General features: G+C 42.9%; 1 protein-coding gene across 4 annotated transcripts in view; it reads right to left on the reverse strand.

The window, feature by feature from the left end:
- Nucleotides 1-18,036, reverse strand: part of gli2a (GLI family zinc finger 2a) — a 114,047-nt gene that overhangs the window by 85,941 nt on the left and 10,070 nt on the right. For 3 of the 4 annotated variants that reach the window (XM_078262992.1, XM_078262990.1, XM_078262991.1), the window contains exon 2: nucleotides 6,696-6,835. In XM_078262992.1, the coding sequence (XP_078119118.1) occupies nucleotides 6,696-6,810 (115 nt within the window). In that variant the 5' untranslated portion in view covers nucleotides 6,811-6,835. Of the gene's footprint in view, nucleotides 1-6,695; nucleotides 6,836-18,036 lie in introns of those variants that run through there. The other variant, XM_078262994.1, reaches the window with a different exon arrangement.

Here is an 18,036-nt window from a genome sequence, read left to right on the forward strand (position 1 = left end):
AAACATGGAGCTCGGCTCTTCCGCGTTGACTGGGCCATGACGTCACGATGGACATGCGCACCAGCAACAGTTTGTTTGTGTTGTCGTAGCAACCGGTAGCAACATGCTCGTTCATGAGCTCCTCTCTCGCGTCTCTTACAAGTGGCGAACTCATGAACTCGCCGTTTTCATTGTCTAAAATATTAATTATAACGTTAAACATTGTGTTTTCATTGTTCCTGATCGTTTACATCAGATATAATAATAAACTCTAAAATAATAATAAACGATGGATGTATTTAGACAACCAAGGAGAGTTAATCATTATGTCGTGCTACTAGCTAGCGCTAGCTTGCTATTAAGGTTAGCCTGCAGTTTCGTGAATCCCTCATCCACGTTACAAGCTTTACGGCATACAGCCCTCGGATGTATCATAAGAGAGAACCAAGGCGATGTAATCACTAGCTATGTCTGTCGTAACGTTATGTAGGCATATAGCTAATTATTGTATTACCGTTCTCTTAATACATCCATGCTAGCTACTGCTAATCGCTACTAGCCAATAGCCCCGCCAGTTTAGGAAACGCTTCATACATGACGTTACATCTACGTTACAGGCTTTACAGCATACATACATCCCTCGGGTGTATCATAAGATAATACCATGGACGTATTAATAGAACAAATGGTGAATTACAACCATTAGCAATATCCATTATTACAGCTACAGGACCTCTGGACCTCTGCTCACGGCTACTAGTGAATTTTAAAAATGTTAAAAACGTGACGTTTTAAACAAGGACCCTTTAATTGTTCGGGCTGGTAAGATGATGTACCCCCCAAAAAATAATCCGCTGAAATATAGACGTTTCTTTCGCCATGCAAAGTCTATGTGAAAAGTCTTTCTGGACCATGGGGTGCAATACCACCGTTATCTGCTAAGCCCATGGTGGCTTTTAGACATGGCGCTCTTCCTGGGGGCTCGCATTTTATAGACCAAACATGGCCCTAGCTGAGACACAATTCTGTAAAAAAAAATCTGTAGCTGTTGAGGGGTCTTAAGAGTAGAAGTCTGGAACATTTGACGAAAAGGTTCTCTCTGGAGAAATACATGTTGATGCAAACTTTTCAAGGTGTTTATTGTTTTATATAATCTCGAATGATGCCTCAGTAACTACAGACATGCACTTCTCATCACGGGTGAGTGGGCTTTTTTTGTTCCGTGCAGCGCTGTGATAGATTATTTTCCTCCAGCAGCGTTTCTACGAGGGCGGACCACAGCTGTGTCTGCAGGCGAAGGGAGGGGGGGTAGTGTGTGTGTGTGTGTGTGTGTGTGTGTGGAGGTGGGGTTACGAACCGGAAGAGCCTGACCACAAACTGTCCGCCTCTAGACCAACTCAGCCGTAGGAACCAGGCCTGTTTACACAAGCGCCTCCTGCCCGTGTTTACAGCTAGCACACATTTTTGTTTTACCACGTCTAAACTCCTCTGACGTTTATTTTGCTTCACTTGAACTGTGAGTGTTAGGGCTACATTAGCGTGTCAAAGTAGCCGAGGCTGGCAGACTGGTGGCTCAAGTCTGATGGATCATGGGAGGGTTACGCGGGGTCAGGGAGATTGAGAGTTGACAGCATAGAAATGCACAGGCATAGACTCTCAACGAGTTCTTTAATAACGTGCGCCGTCATCCCGTCAAAAGAAAGCGGTTGCCTGAGGCGACACCTTGGAGAAGAGGAGAGAGCCAGGCACCTTATTGGGCTGTTTCCCATCCCAAACAAAACAGGCAGGAAGTGTCTTAGAGGCAGGGGCATGGATTACACTCGGCATGCTGGGAAAGAGCTCTCTGTTTAAGAGAGGATGAAGCACAAAAAGAAAAAGGGAAGTACAAGCAAGGGAGAAGGGAGAGACTAGAGGGATAGGGAGAGAAAGCTGGCGGACGGTGTGTTGGTTAATCCCCTAAAGCATCCATATATTGCCTCCACCTCCTCTCCCTCTGCTTGTAAACGGTGAGGAATGTAACATGTTGTCTTTGGGCCCTGTGTGTGTAGACGCCTCTGGTACGGAGAGATTTATACTCCCAGACATTGCCCAAAGCATACCACGTTGCTTTTTTAACTCTGGGGATGCTTTGAAGCAGAGGCAGAGCGTTCCAAAGAAACAACCAATATCAGAAATGTCCTCTCATTTGAGGCTGATTTATGTTTCATAACCACATTAGAGACCTTCCAAAAGCTGTCAGCGCTCCATTCAGTTAACATACTATAAGCCTTGGCTCAGGAAATACTATTCGAAGACTAGGCTGCTTTATATTTGCCAATACGACTGTCTTCTAAGCATTCACTAAAATAAACATTTGTCTTGAGAGATTCCTTTTCAATACTAGGAAGACACGTCTCAATAGTGCTTTCGATTTGTTAAGAATTCCTCTGAACTCTGTCGTTGGATTCAGCTTGTCGTTTCTTCGCTTAGTTATTTCAAGTAAAATAAATCCAGGAAATGGATGTATAATTCAGTTTTAAATCAATTGTCAAAATGCATGAATGTATATTAGGCTTCATAACCCTTGAGAACAAATGCTACCAATCACTGAAGGCTAACCACACTTGAATGTGGTAGGATGTAGGCCAGCACTGCTGTGATGAGAACGCCCTGTGATGAGTGATGATAAAGGCTGCAACTTCAGCGAGTACTCAGGAATCAAAAACCTGTGTTTTATGCTTTTACACTGCAATCAGCAAGGCCAAATAAACAATGAAAAAACAAGATGTCCCCCTTCTGCTTTCACTTAGCATATCTAATCTTTAAATCCTGTCATTTTATTCGGCCAGCGAACAAAATGAAACTCAAGATAAGACTGAAAAAGACAGAGAAAGAGATGCGAGGACGGAAGCTGGGAGGGGAGGTGAGGAGTGACTTGGAAAGCTACCAAGTTAACTGTTTATAAGAGCCACATGAAGTAATGCGAGCGCGGTTCTCTGTAACGCGGTTCTAAGTATTTCAGCAGTTTTTTTTTTTCTTAAACCAGACCGGATGGAGATATATGAATATTTAAATGGAACTAAATGGATGGACTGTTGCATCAGATGTGTCCCAAGTAAACGCACACTGGAAATATCAGGCACACAATCTAAGTGTAAACTGACTCTGCAGATGATGAAGCTATAGGTTTGCAAATAGAAAGTAATTCCGGGACAGAAACAATACCAGCCTCTCTTGAAGTCATTCTTGGAGGACAGCATGAGTTCCTGATAGTGTGCGGCTATAGACCCTGACAGGAAAATAAACAACATTGGGACATGGTCAATAGGCTTTCCTGTAAGCTTGTTGCTTGCAGGTCTTCTCAAGTATCAGGAAAAGGCATTATTGATATGCTGTTAGAAAATGTTACTGTAGCTGACACCTGATAGAGCCGATTCTTTCTCAACACTGGGGATACCAATATGTACTTTGGTCTGTTAAAAATGAAATACATGACATGTTTGGAGGCTTTCGGAGCCAGGGGAGGTGTTTCTTGTATGTATCCCTCGTAACTCGATCTCTTTCTTAAAATAGCAAAAGACATAAAGTTGCATTGCGCTACACCCTTAAACCACATATTTGTTTGCCTTGGTAAAAAAATAATGAACTCATCTGGATGTTACACAGTACCATGGCCATTGTGAAGAACTGCATTTTTCTTTTTCTTTGCTAAAGTAGAATACTTCAAGCATCGGGAGATGGGATTCTCTAATGCTTTCAACTAAGGTGGAGGGCCAAGGAGTTAAACCAAAAGGAGGCACAGGGGTCTGGCATGAATGCGGTCATCCCTGCATAACCCTGGTCCCTGAATCCCCCGCCCCCCTCCTCCACCTCTCACCCGGTCTGTGGAACCACAGCAGCGTAAGAGCCTCATTTAGGAGCATAGAAAGAAAGGCAGAAATCCCTTTCTCAGGAAGATTAGTGGCCGTCCCTTTGGAGTAGGCCTGTGGATGGGGAGGGAACTGGGGGGGGGGTTCTGTTATGCTCAGGGACATTTTTCTCTGCCAGGGGGGGCCGTGACCCGATCCAGAGCACCCTTTAGAGAATGGCCTTGTGGCCAGTGCAGAGACCCCAGTGGAGACCCTTCAGACTATAGCTCCATCTAAGTCTCACCCATGATGGCCATGATTAACACACGGCTCCTTATCCCAAAGCCACCCTCTACTCCCTGCAAGACTAATTATCCCAGACTCCTCTTCTTCATCCATCTGTGCTACAGTGACCACTCCGAGTCAGACTCGCAGCTGATCTATTTTCATGGGGAAAACTGGAGGTTGGGTGATTTAATGCTGTATTCTTGTTTGAGTACAAGTGAGACGGCAAGTGTTGACAAAGGTGAGGATGTTTTTTTGTGGTGCCTCTCATTGGCATCCTCCTTGGATACTTTGAAGCTGTGAATAATTATCCGTGGACAATGTGTTTTTTTATGCTGAAGAACATCAATCTCTGTCGGGAGTTCGCGAGCTATATGGTCGGACTCTAAGAAAGATGAAAATAACACAGTGCTTAGGCAGAAATAATCAGAGTGTTAGCGAGCTTGTCTGCTCCACTGGCCTCGTACAGTCAACACCAAAGTGAGGGATGACGGAAAAATTCTCTCTGGCAAACTTTCTCACGATATAATAAGGAGCGTAAAACAACAAGTTGGCAGATCTGTGTTTGAAACGTCGCTCTTCCTCTGTACACAGCACATCTGAGCGCCCAATGCTGGTCTTGGGTATGAAGTAGGAGGAAGGGGGTGAATCAATCACAGGTATTCCTTTGAAACCATGAGATGTTTTACAGTCTTGGTACCTAATCTGGACACATGTTACTCTGACATGGTAAAGCGCAAGCCGACACAGACTCATAAATCCCGGGGCGGCGGAGTCAGGTTGCAAGGGCCGTGCCTGTGGATGCACGCCCTGTAGCTGCGAAACAGATGCAGGCTGTCCCACAAAATGTGGGTGCCCATTTAAAACCATTAACAAGGCCGGGAGAAAGAAGCTTATGAACCCAACCTGCATCCCTGGCCTCTATCCTCTTTCCTTTACTTCCCCTTGGACCCTGACACACACACTCTGCGTTAGTGGCCACTCAGACACACTTCCATTATGTCTTGACACTCAGAGACATGGACGAGTTCAACAGGGCAAGGCAAGTCTCTATGAAACACAAGCACAGTGAGCTCTCATGAAACAAGTTATGAGATTCGTAGCCAGCTGACACAACGGATTAGGGTGAACAAGATGTTCTCAGGATGTTCCTGCTTAAGTTACACTATTGTCTTGTGTGGGTTCATTTTCAAGCTTATGAGAACTTAAATGTAGCTGTGTGGCTTGGAGTACTTTGCAATTCCATTTCAACTACAAGTAGTCTGAATAAAAGAGGACCTTTAAGTAAGCCAGTTTGTGACATCTTAAGAATGCTTCCAAGCTTGATTTATTCACATTTGCCCCACATCTCTGTCTGCTTGCATCCTAATTTGTGAACCAGTTCCGATAAAAAGAAAGAATAATCAAATTGAAAACAAAAGCAGAGCATTAAATCTATCTAATGACATACTAACGTCCTACTTTTACTGTTCCCCAGTGTGACAAAGTGAGCTTTGTGATGGCAGGCCAGCGGGCCCTTCATTAGACAGTGAACCAACTTGAATGATATGTTCCTGCAGTGGCCCCTCAGATGATGCCAGTGTGTCGCCCTGAGGGGGTTTCAGTGTCCACCAGCAGGCGTTAGTAATTTATAACACTGGTACCTCAGAGGCCCGAACAAGGTCCTCAAACCTCGTTAGTAGGAGTTTTCATCACGCATTCACTAATGAAAACATGAGCTCATCTTTTAATTATGACCTCTTTATAGTAGGAATCATGCCACCCTGCACCCTCTGTGGTACCTCCCAAGCACAAATAAGCCCTGATGGGTGCAGACTACTTTTCTTCAGTGGTGCAAGGTTATGAAAATTCAGCCCCCACAGCCTACATAACACACAATGGTCATAACTGTGTAAATTACTTAATAATTCATGTCATGGCAAGCGCAACATTTCTTTCTTTGCTGCATGGTTTGAAAAACTTGTGGCCTCTTTGTGGAGGTGCCAGGGAGGGCACACTGGAACGGCCTAGTTTTTCACCCCGCATCCCTAAACAATTAATGCTCGTGGCTCCTCTCGTGGCAGGCCACCAAGCCCCATCATTAAGCAGAAATACCGCCACAAACGTCATACCATATCTTCTTAGCATTTCAAAGGTGCCTCCCTGCACCCAGCCTTTATCCGAGGACTCTGATACACCATGTCGTCCACTGCTATGCCAGCCTTCTTTAGTAATTCATGAAATGTACACTCGGGAGGTGAGAACAAGGTCTTTCGACCTCATTATAACACTTTTTCATCACCCATTCTCTGACATCTCTGAAACACGCGGCCCTCTCTTGGTCTAACTCTTTTCATGTGCTAGCCAGCTACTTATGTGACTAGCCATAATGTTTCAGTTCACTGCACTGCGGAGTGCATGAAAAAACAAAAGGATACAACAGCGTTATAATATAAAAGCATTTAAAATGAACAGAGCTGAAGGGCTGCCGCTTTCTCAAATTACAGAATGACTGATAACTATCACTCTGCAGCTAGCATGTGTAAGACCTACTTTATGTCCAGCCTATGTTGAATATCTAGTATAAAGAGTAAAGGAGAAAAGTGAATTGGAAAATAGCTGTACCTCTCGTCAAAGTGGTGGGCGAGGGCTTCTTTGGGATTTCCGAGAAGCTGCTTCCATCCAGACCCGAACCCTTACACTCCTTCTTCTCAGTGGCGGTTGGAGCTGAAGTCTCCATGCTGCGCTTCAATTTCCGTCACAACCTAGAGAAAGCAAGACAGACACTAACGTTAGGTAAAATATTTGATCTTTGCTGTGCCCGTGAAAAAGAAAAACATAAAGTAATGCATTCAAAAAGTTAATAGGAGCTGTAGTTTTGTTGTATGCAAACAAAAGCATCCATGGCTTTCAGGAAGGAGGTAAATGACTATCACAATGATAAATGAGTCTCATTTACCTTAGAATATTTGGATAGTGATCCCCAAAAAACGTCATGTGACTAAATCCTCCATGAGTGAGATCACACTGAGTTATGGTAGCTAGCAGAGCAGCAGCTAGCCTGGCGGTGATGTCAGGATTTTGGATCATTATAAAAACTTTCTCCAAACCAGAGATGTGATTATAAAGTCAAGAATACTTCAGATAAACAGGGAAATTACTTCATATAAAATGTAGTAAGTGTTATTATTCTCAGCCAAAAAGCTGCTCAAACTCCTGACCATTGCAGCCGTGCTTTACGTCAAACAATATTAATATTAGGCCATTTTGAATCTTCACACTTTTCTTCTCATTAATCTAAATACAGTTTTTCAAAAAAAACAAAATATTCATAAATGTATCACCTATTGTCAAATGTCAGACCATGTAGGAAGCAAGAGATTGAAACGATGTCTTTTATTTCAATGTAGTAAAAAAAAACGACGTGTATCAGTGACAGTGTAACTAACGTCAGCTCAGGCACTAAACACAAACACACACATATACACACACACACTCAGGTTTCTCAGTTTGATGTAATGAGTTCACAGTCCTCTTCTGTTTCAGTTGTAAATGTGAGTGGCCCTTAGCACTGAGGTTTGAGCCGCACACACTGTGTCAATACCTCCTCATGTCTGTGTGAATGGCTCGATGACTTGGCAACGTGCCACTTGTTTGACTTGGTGGGACCTACAAGATCATCCTCCGCTGAGAACAAACAAGACCCAGTGCCGGCCCGGGAGGGAGAAGTCATTCCACACACTGCAGCTAGCCTGTGGCCGTGGCTTTACCACCTTTTCAGACATGGGCGAGAAAATGTCTGTGTGCTTTGACAGAGCGCTGAGATGACATTATGGCAAGGACGAGCAACGTGGCTGTGATCAGAGGGGGGGTGACTTCATGTTTCACAGGTGCGAGCGAGGAACAGGACTTCTTTCCTTGTTTGGAAAAGTGAACACATTTTAGTATGCATGTGAATGCTTTGGAGGCATCCAAACGAAGCACTTCAAATCGCTCCTCACACCTGTTTGCAGCTATGTAAGTGTAAGTCAGTTGATTAAAACATTACACCAACATACCAAAAAAAGTTATTTTGCAGTCTCAAGTCCTATAAAACAAGTGTTCATGACTTGACTTGTGCCCAAAGGACACAAAACAACATCCTAAAACAGCAATCCGGAAATTAGGGCAACAAATGTGATTTTTGGCTGTAAGAAAGATCATAAAAAACAATTCCAACGGATCAAAAGACATTAAAAAAAAGTGTAATACAAGAGGGTATGAGAATATGGAAACACAAATACATAATGAGTGCTGAGAATGTAAAAGGAAAAAGGTAATTGTTCAGTGATCTGGTTAGCTCTAGCCGAATGTTTGAAGTGCTGTTTTGGGTTTCATGTGGATATCCAACATGTCATCCTTTATTGTGACGTGTCTACATTAGCAGCCATGTCTGTGACCCTTCGGAGGTGCCAGTCGCCTGTCACCGAGCCAATGTAAGCCGATTAGAGGTGGGTGACTAACAGGTTTAGGCTGCATCTGTTTCTTTTTTTCTGGTGCCAAAACGTCCTTGAGTCTTGTCTTGGAGAACTCCGTCACTCTGACATCACCTTTGTGATAGAATTTAATGTGCTCTTTCATGGGCTTTTATCTTATTCAGAGTTGGCCAGAGAACAGGCTCCTCTTGGTAGTGAACCCTCTTGGCAAAGATAAGATGTGCCCATGAACACACCAGTGCTCACAGCAACAGTGTTTGCCTTTCAAGCAGCCCTGGCCCTTAAAAATAACTAAGAATCCTCCCCTTAACATCGCCGTCTGATCAACATCTGGCACCGCATTAATAGCTGTTTCCATGCTTTAAGAGCATGCCAACTATTTGCTTTCCAATTGCCTCTGAACCTCAAGCCAATATATATATATATATATATATATATATATATATATATATATATGATGAGAGGTTATGGGTACTAGCACCTGTAAAGGTCACTTACCGAAGAAAAAAAACTGAATTAGCAGAGGCAGTTTAGGGGACTAAACACTGTTAAAGTAAAACTGCTAGATTTGCGCTCATTTCTCAAAATGTAGTCTGGATCAATAGAATTTAACATAACATTTTCAGGATAAAGCCTCACGCTCTTTGTGTGTTGCCGTTCTCAAAATCTCTCAAAATAAAGGATTATTAGGAACACCCTACCAATACCGTGTTTGACCCCCTTTCGCCTTCAGAACTGCCTTAATTCTTCGTGGCATTGATTCAACAAGGTGCTGGAAGCATTCTTTAGAAATGTTGGCCCATATTGATAGGATAGCAACTTGCAGTTGATGGAGATTTGTGGGATGCAAAGCTCCCGTTCCACCACATCCCAAAGATGTTCTATTGGGTTGAGATCTGGTGACTGTGGGGGCCATTTTAGTACAGTGAACTCATTGTCATGTTCAAGAAACCAATTTGATATGAGTGGAGCTTTGTGACATGGTGCATTATCCTGCTGGAAGTAGCCATCAGAGGATGGGTACATGGTGGTCATAAAGGGATGGACATGGTCAGAACAATGCTCAGGTAGGCTGTGGCATTTAAATGATGCCCAGTTGGTATTAAGTGTGGCAAGAAAACATTCCCCACACTAGTACACCACCAAACACCAGCCTGCTCAGTGGTAACAAGGCATGATGGATCCATGTTCTCATTCTGTTTACGCAAAATTCTGACTCTACCATCTGAATGTCTCAACAGAAATCGAGACTCATCAGACCAAGCAACATTTCACAGACAGTCTTCAACTGTCCAATTTTGGTGAGCTCATGCAAATTGTAGCCTCATGTTCCTATTTTTAGTGGAGATGAGTGGTACCCGGTGGGGTCTTCTGCTGGTGTAGCCCATCCACCGCAAGGCTGTGCGTGTTGTGGCTTCACAAATGCTTTGCTGCATACCTCGGTTGTAACGAGTTATTTGAGTCAAAGTTGATCTCCTGTCAGCTGGAATCAGTCGGCCCATTCTCCTCTGACCTCTAGCATCAACAAGGCATTTTCGCCTAGAGGACTGCAGCATACTGGATGTTTTTCCTTTTTCAGACCATTCTTCGTAAACCCTAGAAATGGTTGTGCGTGAAAATCCCAGTAATTGAGCAGATTGGGAAATACTCAAACCAGCCTGTCTGGCACCAACAACCATGCCACGCTCAAAGTTGCTTAGATCACCTTTCTTTCCCATTCTGACATTCAGTTTGGAGTTCAGGAGAGTGTATAGACCTGGACGACACCCCTAAATGCATTGAAGCAGCTGCCATGTGATTGGTTGATTAGATATTTGCATTAACGAGAAATCTTATAGGTGTTCCTAATAATCCTTTAGGTGAGTGTATAAAGAATATGTTTACGGCATTTCCTCTCTAACTGGGACGTTTTGGGCACGATTGGTGGGATTGCTGTGGATGAAGTACACACAGAGATACACTGGTAAGAGCAAATGAGGTTTAACCATCTATCAGCTCATTTAAATAGCTCATATTTCTGTATTGTGTCAACAGTTACTTAAGGTACTTAATTTAATATTGTATGTGGCGTTTTCTTTTCAAGGTGTAAATGTTCCACAAAAACAAGTTCCTTACTGAGACTATTTAGCAGAGCCACCGTCTCTGCGTCCGGAGCTTAGTGCCGCCCAAGACGATTGTGATTGGTTTAAATAAATGCAAACAACCCAGAGCGTTTTTTTCTCCTATCCCAGAATGCATCTGTGGTGTAGCCAGACCTTACTCCACAGCGCCGTTAAGTAAGGCAATGGGAGACTATACTCAAAATGTGGCCCCAACTTCACCCTGATATCCCCCCCAAACCCACCCCTTTCCGTGGAACTGTTACACCCCCCCCCCACACACACACACACACACACACACACACACACACACACCGGAGTCTCCCAACAGGCCAAACCCGCGTTGCCCCCGATGACAGGGAAGCCCAGCTCTGACAGGCTGGTACAGGTGTCAGGAACCAAGCAGACAGATGGCAGGGGCCAAAGGCGAACAAACAACAAGGGTCCACTTCTTTTCTCATCTTCTGGTTGGCTGGGCAGCCCGTTGCGGCACGAACAGGATAAGCACCCCCCACACCTTCTCCTTTCCCCACCCTCTTGTGACCACAGGCTGGGACTTGAGATAGCAAGGCAGGATTACCCCCACTCACAACACACACAGTCCCCAAACTCCGTCAAATGATGATTCTTTACTTTTCATATAAATGTTATAAATAAATAACTCTTATGTTTTATGTCTGATATATCTCCGGTTTTACTTTACCATCATGAAAACTTCTACATCTGGTGTCTTGAAGACCAAAATGTACAAGTTTTAAAATCAAGAGAAGACGCCCCAGGATCGGCTTTAACGTCTGATTACCAAATGGTTTCTGGGAAGTGAAGGGCAAAAACACCATAGCAATGTCTGTCTAGCAGCCAAATCACAAAACAGGAATCTAACAGATTACTGCTTTAAATGATTTATTTAGTTTATTTCAATGCAAAACTGCTTTTTTCCATAAGGCTAGACTAACCATATCCGAAACCTTAACCCTAAGTTTTACAGTGAGGCTGCTTTGTTCTTGTTCCTTCCTGCCACACAGCCACAAAACCAGAGGGTTTTTTTTCCATTGAGAAATGTCTTTAGTGCCTTTAGTGAATTATCTTACAAGCATTTAAAGTGAAGTTTGGTGAAGAATATATGTCTGTGCGTTTGTTTTTTTTCCAAGTGCAAGACTGTTTTGGAAGTGAACACAGATGCCAAGAAATATGTCTTGTATTTTCTTAATTCAACAAATTCTTCGAAGCTGTTTTCAAACTCAGTCCGCCCACACGGGAACACTATTAATATGTTCTAGCTTATATTTAATGATTCATAACTGAAATAGGAAGCAGAAAAAGTCTGCCTTTTTAAAGCGGGGTTCGAGCACAGGGAGGGAAATATTCCCAGAGAAGAGTACAGTTTACAGCAGGGGTTGTACATCTTGATTTTCCTCCACCAGCCCTCGCTCTGATGGACCATCCAGACATGCCACTTAACCACACGGGGAACAGGAAAAAGACTGAGGTAATGGTAATGCTATGTTTTCTTCTGCCAATGTCAGTCTTAAAATCATAAGGGGTTCAGATCATTCCACTTGTTTCCAGTGCAGGATCACTTGTTGAAGTAGCTTTCTTTCTGAGAGAATGCCGATATTTTGAAGTCAAGTTAGAGAGTCAGTAATAATAATCACTTGACTAATGAATTTACAGCTCAGGTCAGTAATTATTTTACTCCATTTCCACAACGGTATCTGCGCCTTATCTTTTCTTCTCTCTGAACTGTTCACAGACTTGCAGGACTTTTGTTATGAGACCTGGCGCGTGTTTTTCTCAGCGCCTCAGTCACTTTCAAGTGTTCCTCTCCACCACTACCGTTCAACAGCTCCCCTTTCACCAACACTGAGAGGAATGCAAACACACATCAAAAGAGGCCCTCTCATTTTGAAGATTTCCAGGCTTTGCTCTTCTTACTTTCTTCCGTCCTATCTTTCAGTCAATGTGATCCGCATGCGGGTAGGCTCTCTTTCCTGGCAGAGCACACACACACACACACACACACACACACACACACACACACACACACACACACACACACACACACTTACTTACACGGGTGCGCACAGTGCTCACCAACTGCTGTCCCACACTCTGCTACACGCAAGTACACACACACGCACACGACGCATGTACACACACACACACACACACACACACACACACACACACACACACACACACACACACACACACACACACACACTTACTTACACGGGTGCGCACAGTGCTCACCAACTGCTGTCCCACACTCTGCTCACTTGGCAAACACGAGAGAGATAGATAGGTGAGGTCTCCTGCCCCTACGCTGCCTGCAGAACTCCCTACTCAAGTTTCTGATGGTCACACTCATGCAGGTTAACAAAACAACCATCAAAAGCCAAAATATGGTTTAGGTTTACATATTTTTGTGTCTTCATCTCAGACGCAATGTTGACGTGTTATTTTCGAGAGCTGATTGAGAAGTGATCATGCCACTTGTAGTATTGCGAACAGGATTTTTCACCAGTGTGCATCAGGACTAACCTGACGCGCCAGATGGTTTGTGAACACAGAACCATCTGAGAAGCCGTCAATGGAAAGTGATTGGAAAAGGGCAGGCACGTTCAAAAAAATCCCCGGCAGGTGATTGGATGAACCATCTGTCTATTACGCCCCCGCCAATGTTTTGAACCAACAGTCGCAGCCATCACACACACCTAAAGCAGGGCCATAGATGCCAGTAGCTCCTCACCGAATGCTGATTGGTTCGGTCCGCTGGTAGTTCATACACAAATGCATTATTTGAAGCCATCAACGATGTTCCACTTCCGGGACTTCCTTTTTTTTAAGATAGACTTGAAAAAACTCTAAACCTGTCCTTTAACCTGTGATACATACCAAAACCGTCCATTCTATGCACTGCTGCAGCTCTGAATCCCTTCCTCCTGTTGCACCCTAAGTGGGCAAAAGGCTAACACCAATGGTACACTCCAGAGGAATGCTGGAACCGTCAGATTTAATTTACAGGTGGACAGGTGTAGGAGCGAGGGTGGTGCTGGGGGAGTCCATGCAGCCTTGTTGTTTCTCTGGGCTTCAGACGTACCTTCACTATATCCAGATCTAGAGAGCTCCTTGTATAATTCATACAAAATACAGCTGTTTTTCTCACATGGCCAGCCCTAACCACCTTGGCCGAACTTTCTCTGGTACTCTGCGACAGTTTCATGAGAAACCTTTAATTTAACTTACCAAATTAGCTTACTAAATACTTCCTTCCCTAGACAACACAGCTCGTTTTTAGTCTTGGCTGCTACAGTACCTAACAGTCAAATGGTATTGGAGAGATTGGAGCAATCCAATGTTTTCTTTTCAGTCTCTCTTTCTTCACTTCAAACTGTTCAGCTCATTAAGGACATTATCAAAATTATTTTTAGTGTTCGTATCTTCGGAACTTTCCGAAATAACGTTTTTGGGAAAGTTCCCCCCATTCACATGACTTGACCGCTCATACATTATTTTCACGAAAACACAGAAAAATGCAAATAACATAAAAAAAACTATCTAAGCAATTGAATTACACGTTTGCGCTATGAGCCTTGAAGTGACAGGAGTGCTAGCCAACAGTCCATTGACTCCAATGTTAACTGAGACCAGAATTTTCAAGAGGGAAGCAAAAAAGGGACCTTCTAACTAGCTATTTTCCCCACATTTAACACCATGAACACATATTTTAGAGCAGTGTGTTCAGCAGAGTCCACTCTCTCTAACATTTACACAATAGGAATTACAGTCTTTGAAAATAAGCCAGAGTTTGAGAGTTGCCTCTCGCCTTAAAAGCTATTAAATGAAGTGTCTGACCCAAGAGTAACTTAGCATTTACCGTCACCATGGCAACCTTTAATTGCAAGTGAGGACACACAGCTGATTTGCTAATTAGATCTCTGTGTCATTAAACAACCAAAGCGTTGACACGTCAGTAAAACTCTTTCTTCATACTGTACTATATGCTATCTCACAGCAGTTTCCAGGTAGCATACCACTGGTGTTACTTACAAACATTTTTACATTTTAAATGTATTTCAACTATTTTTGTTGCTAAAGCTAATTCTTTCAACATTTAATCCTTTGAGTAATGAGTTTGAGTCCTCCATCTCATGTTAATCTCTATTTAGGGACCAGTATGTGCTAGGAGTCAGTCAGTGGATTCTTAACTGATGGGACACACACACATCCGCACGCACGCACACACGCACACACACAGAGCAACAGAAGCTTCAAAGGGGGCTCTGTAGGAGGTTGAATTTTCAAAATAAAAGCCCTCATACCTCAACCTGCTGCCACTGGTTGTTGGCAGCAGGTCCCTGGAGTAGGTTATGTTTTCAAAATAAAAGCCCCAAAGATAACAGGAACTCAAGCAGTCAGTGCTTATAGGACTTAGATCTCAGCTGATGGTTTACCCTTATTCAAACTAAGACATCTGAATGACACCTCAACTCTGTCTCTCTGTACACTTAAACTCATGTAAATCCTTATACTATAACTCTCATTTCAACATCTTTCATTGCTTACACTATACTTTTTATATTTTACGACCATTTATCCCTTTCCTATTATTCAATACTTCTTCAGCTGTACCTTCATATAAAGTTAAGCCAGAAATGCAGTTTAGCTCCCAGTCATTTATCAAGTGGTCTGGCTCAACGGATGTACATTGCTGGGATAACGGCTGACATTCAGGGCCTCTCTCACGCGCCGTATGTCCCTCCCCTCTCACAATCTCGGGTATCTGGGCATAGGACGGTTGTGATTGGTTTTAAAGAAATAAGCCTACAAACAAGCCAGAGCGTCCCCCCCCCCCATCCCAGAATAGATTGGTGGTAAAGCTAGACCATACTCCAGCGCTGACACAGCGCTGAGGAGATCTGGCAATGCAAGACTATTTATCAAGCAATGCTGTTCAGCTCCCAGCTATAGATGAAGTAATGCAGTCCAGCTTCCAGCTTTTCAAGCAGCCAGCAAACCCACCGCACTTTCTTCAGAAATTGCATTCTCTAGTTTTTAAAACCACATTCTAAAACTTTCACTTTTTGCCTTACCACATGTGAAACTGTATTCCTGCCAACTTCAATCCTTTAAATTTTTTTTGTTTCTGTATTTTTTTTGGGCCAGGATAAAGAGAAGAAATATAAACACGCATCTTGGGTCATGGTGAGGTGAAATAAAACTCTGCTCTAGTCAGCTTGAAATCGATCTGAAGGCCACATTCTGCTTTATGATGAGTCATGCACAAGTTCAAGGAGCTGATCAGATTACTTTTCCCTCGAATTGTACCTTGTACAATTTCTTGTGACATGTGATTGATTGATTGATTGATTGATAATCAATATTTTTTATAACAATAGATCAAAATGTTGCTCGTAGTGACAAACTCATTAAGAATGATCACCCCAAGATCTACGGAGCGTTTTAGCATCTTTCAGCTATTTTAGTTTTGTTTTACGGCACACAACTTAACAGTTTTAGTTCACTCTAACTGCTCTCATAGCGCTGTTTTCAGTCACAGCAGGCAACTGTGTTCAGCAAAACTATTAGCCCAGCACCAAATTGGCTAGCTGGTGAACATAGCATTGCAGCATTTAGCAGCTTCACAGCCAAAGAGTTTCCTCAGAAGAAAGGGATTGTTAGAGACTAAAACAGAGCCAAAAGTAAAATGAGTAGTTGACCATCGCGTCAAAAAGTGATGATTGGTCAGGTGCCTTTGGGGTTTATTGTTGACGCAAAAAGTCTCCTTTAGCGTCATATTTAGAAGCGCTTGTTCAGGACTCTTGACGTCTCTAAATCAATGCTAATGTTGCTACGTATCTACTAGATGTGTAAATAGCCAATTGCATGCTATAAAGTTAAAAGTTGATGAGTCGTAGTCACAGCTAGTTCCAGCCGACCCCAAGTGGCCAAAATATCTCTTATCTTTAAAACCCATAAGAGAAAAATACAAAACTCCTAAGACGCCAACAATATCTGACGCTCTTCCAAGAACTAGGAAAAATCATTTATCTCTCTATATACTTTAGATGCACACCGTCAATGTCTTATTTGATGCTTTTTACTTTATACCTTCATACTTTCAAGAACATTTCAAATAAAAAAATACAGCAAAATGTGCATTATACCATGGCAAAGCAATGAAAACTGAGAATGTATATGTTGACAGATGACACACTGCAATGGACGGCAAGTTTCAGAGACCTCTGGGAGAAGACAAGTTTAGACTGGGACAGGGCACATTCTCCATAAGTGAATCACTCTTTGAAGAAAACGTCTCCCTGTGAGGATTTCAAGCTCAGGTCTAAAAGGTCATGTAGTAGATTGTGAGAGGTCTGACAGGAACGCATTAGCCATTAGTCTGATACAGCGGTTGAAACAACATCATTACAGGCTGCCACACATAGTCAGGTCAGTCAAGCGGGAATAAGAGTATTGCCACAATATCTTTTCTCAAACCAGAGTGCAGGTTTTCTATAGGCAGGCCATTTAAGTGCTTCACATGGCTCAGTAAGTAAGGGAATTAGAAAGTAAAGGAAAATTAACCTTTGGGTTATTTAAATTCCAATCCATAATTATGTATAATATTGATCTAGAGCAAGATTGTTCATATATGTCAATCCTGTTTGTAATCATGTGAATTAGGGCTTTAAAGACAATGCTTCTTCCACCCTTTCCAGTTTTCTGTTTTTTTTTTTAATCTTCTGTCCGTTCCATATCTTTACAATCTACTCAAATCCCTTCCCAAAACCCAATCATCCAGCGGATTGCAGGAGATACAGAGTAATGAGCAGCTAACAATTGATGTAATATAAAAGGCATCTAAAACAGCAGAGAAAAGCCCTGTGGATGAGTTCTTACCCCACCCCTGAACCTGACCTTTCCTGCTAGTAAAGGCAATATCCTGTGGTCGATCTCTCCGTCTCCCTCAACCAACACAAAACAGATGTGGAGCTCATGGCCTACACACAGTCCCGGGCATGGAGGAATCTACATGGATGTAATTTGGCTTTTTTGTCTCAGAGAATGAAAAAAACTACAGTGAACGAACAGATGCGAAGCAAGGGTATAGAATAAAGTAAACCCTAATTAACAGGTGCACAGACTGGTAGGTATGGTTACAGGAAGATATGTGCTCTGATGGATCAGTTAGTTGAATCAATAGACAGAAAATCAGTTAATCCAGGGTTTCCCTCAGTGAATTGTAAGCTTGGTGGCCCACCGGGCTTTTGTTACCCCCCACCAGGCCTAAGCCACTGGGAAGTATTTTGTACTGTATTTTTAAGACATTTTTAAACAACTGTTACAGTAGGACGGCTCTGTGTGGACCACATTTTTATACCAATCCAT

The sequence above is a fragment of the Sander vitreus genome, chromosome 11, assembly GCF_031162955.1.
Source record: "Sander vitreus isolate 19-12246 chromosome 11, sanVit1, whole genome shotgun sequence".
Lineage (NCBI taxonomy): Eukaryota > Metazoa > Chordata > Actinopteri > Perciformes > Percidae > Sander > Sander vitreus.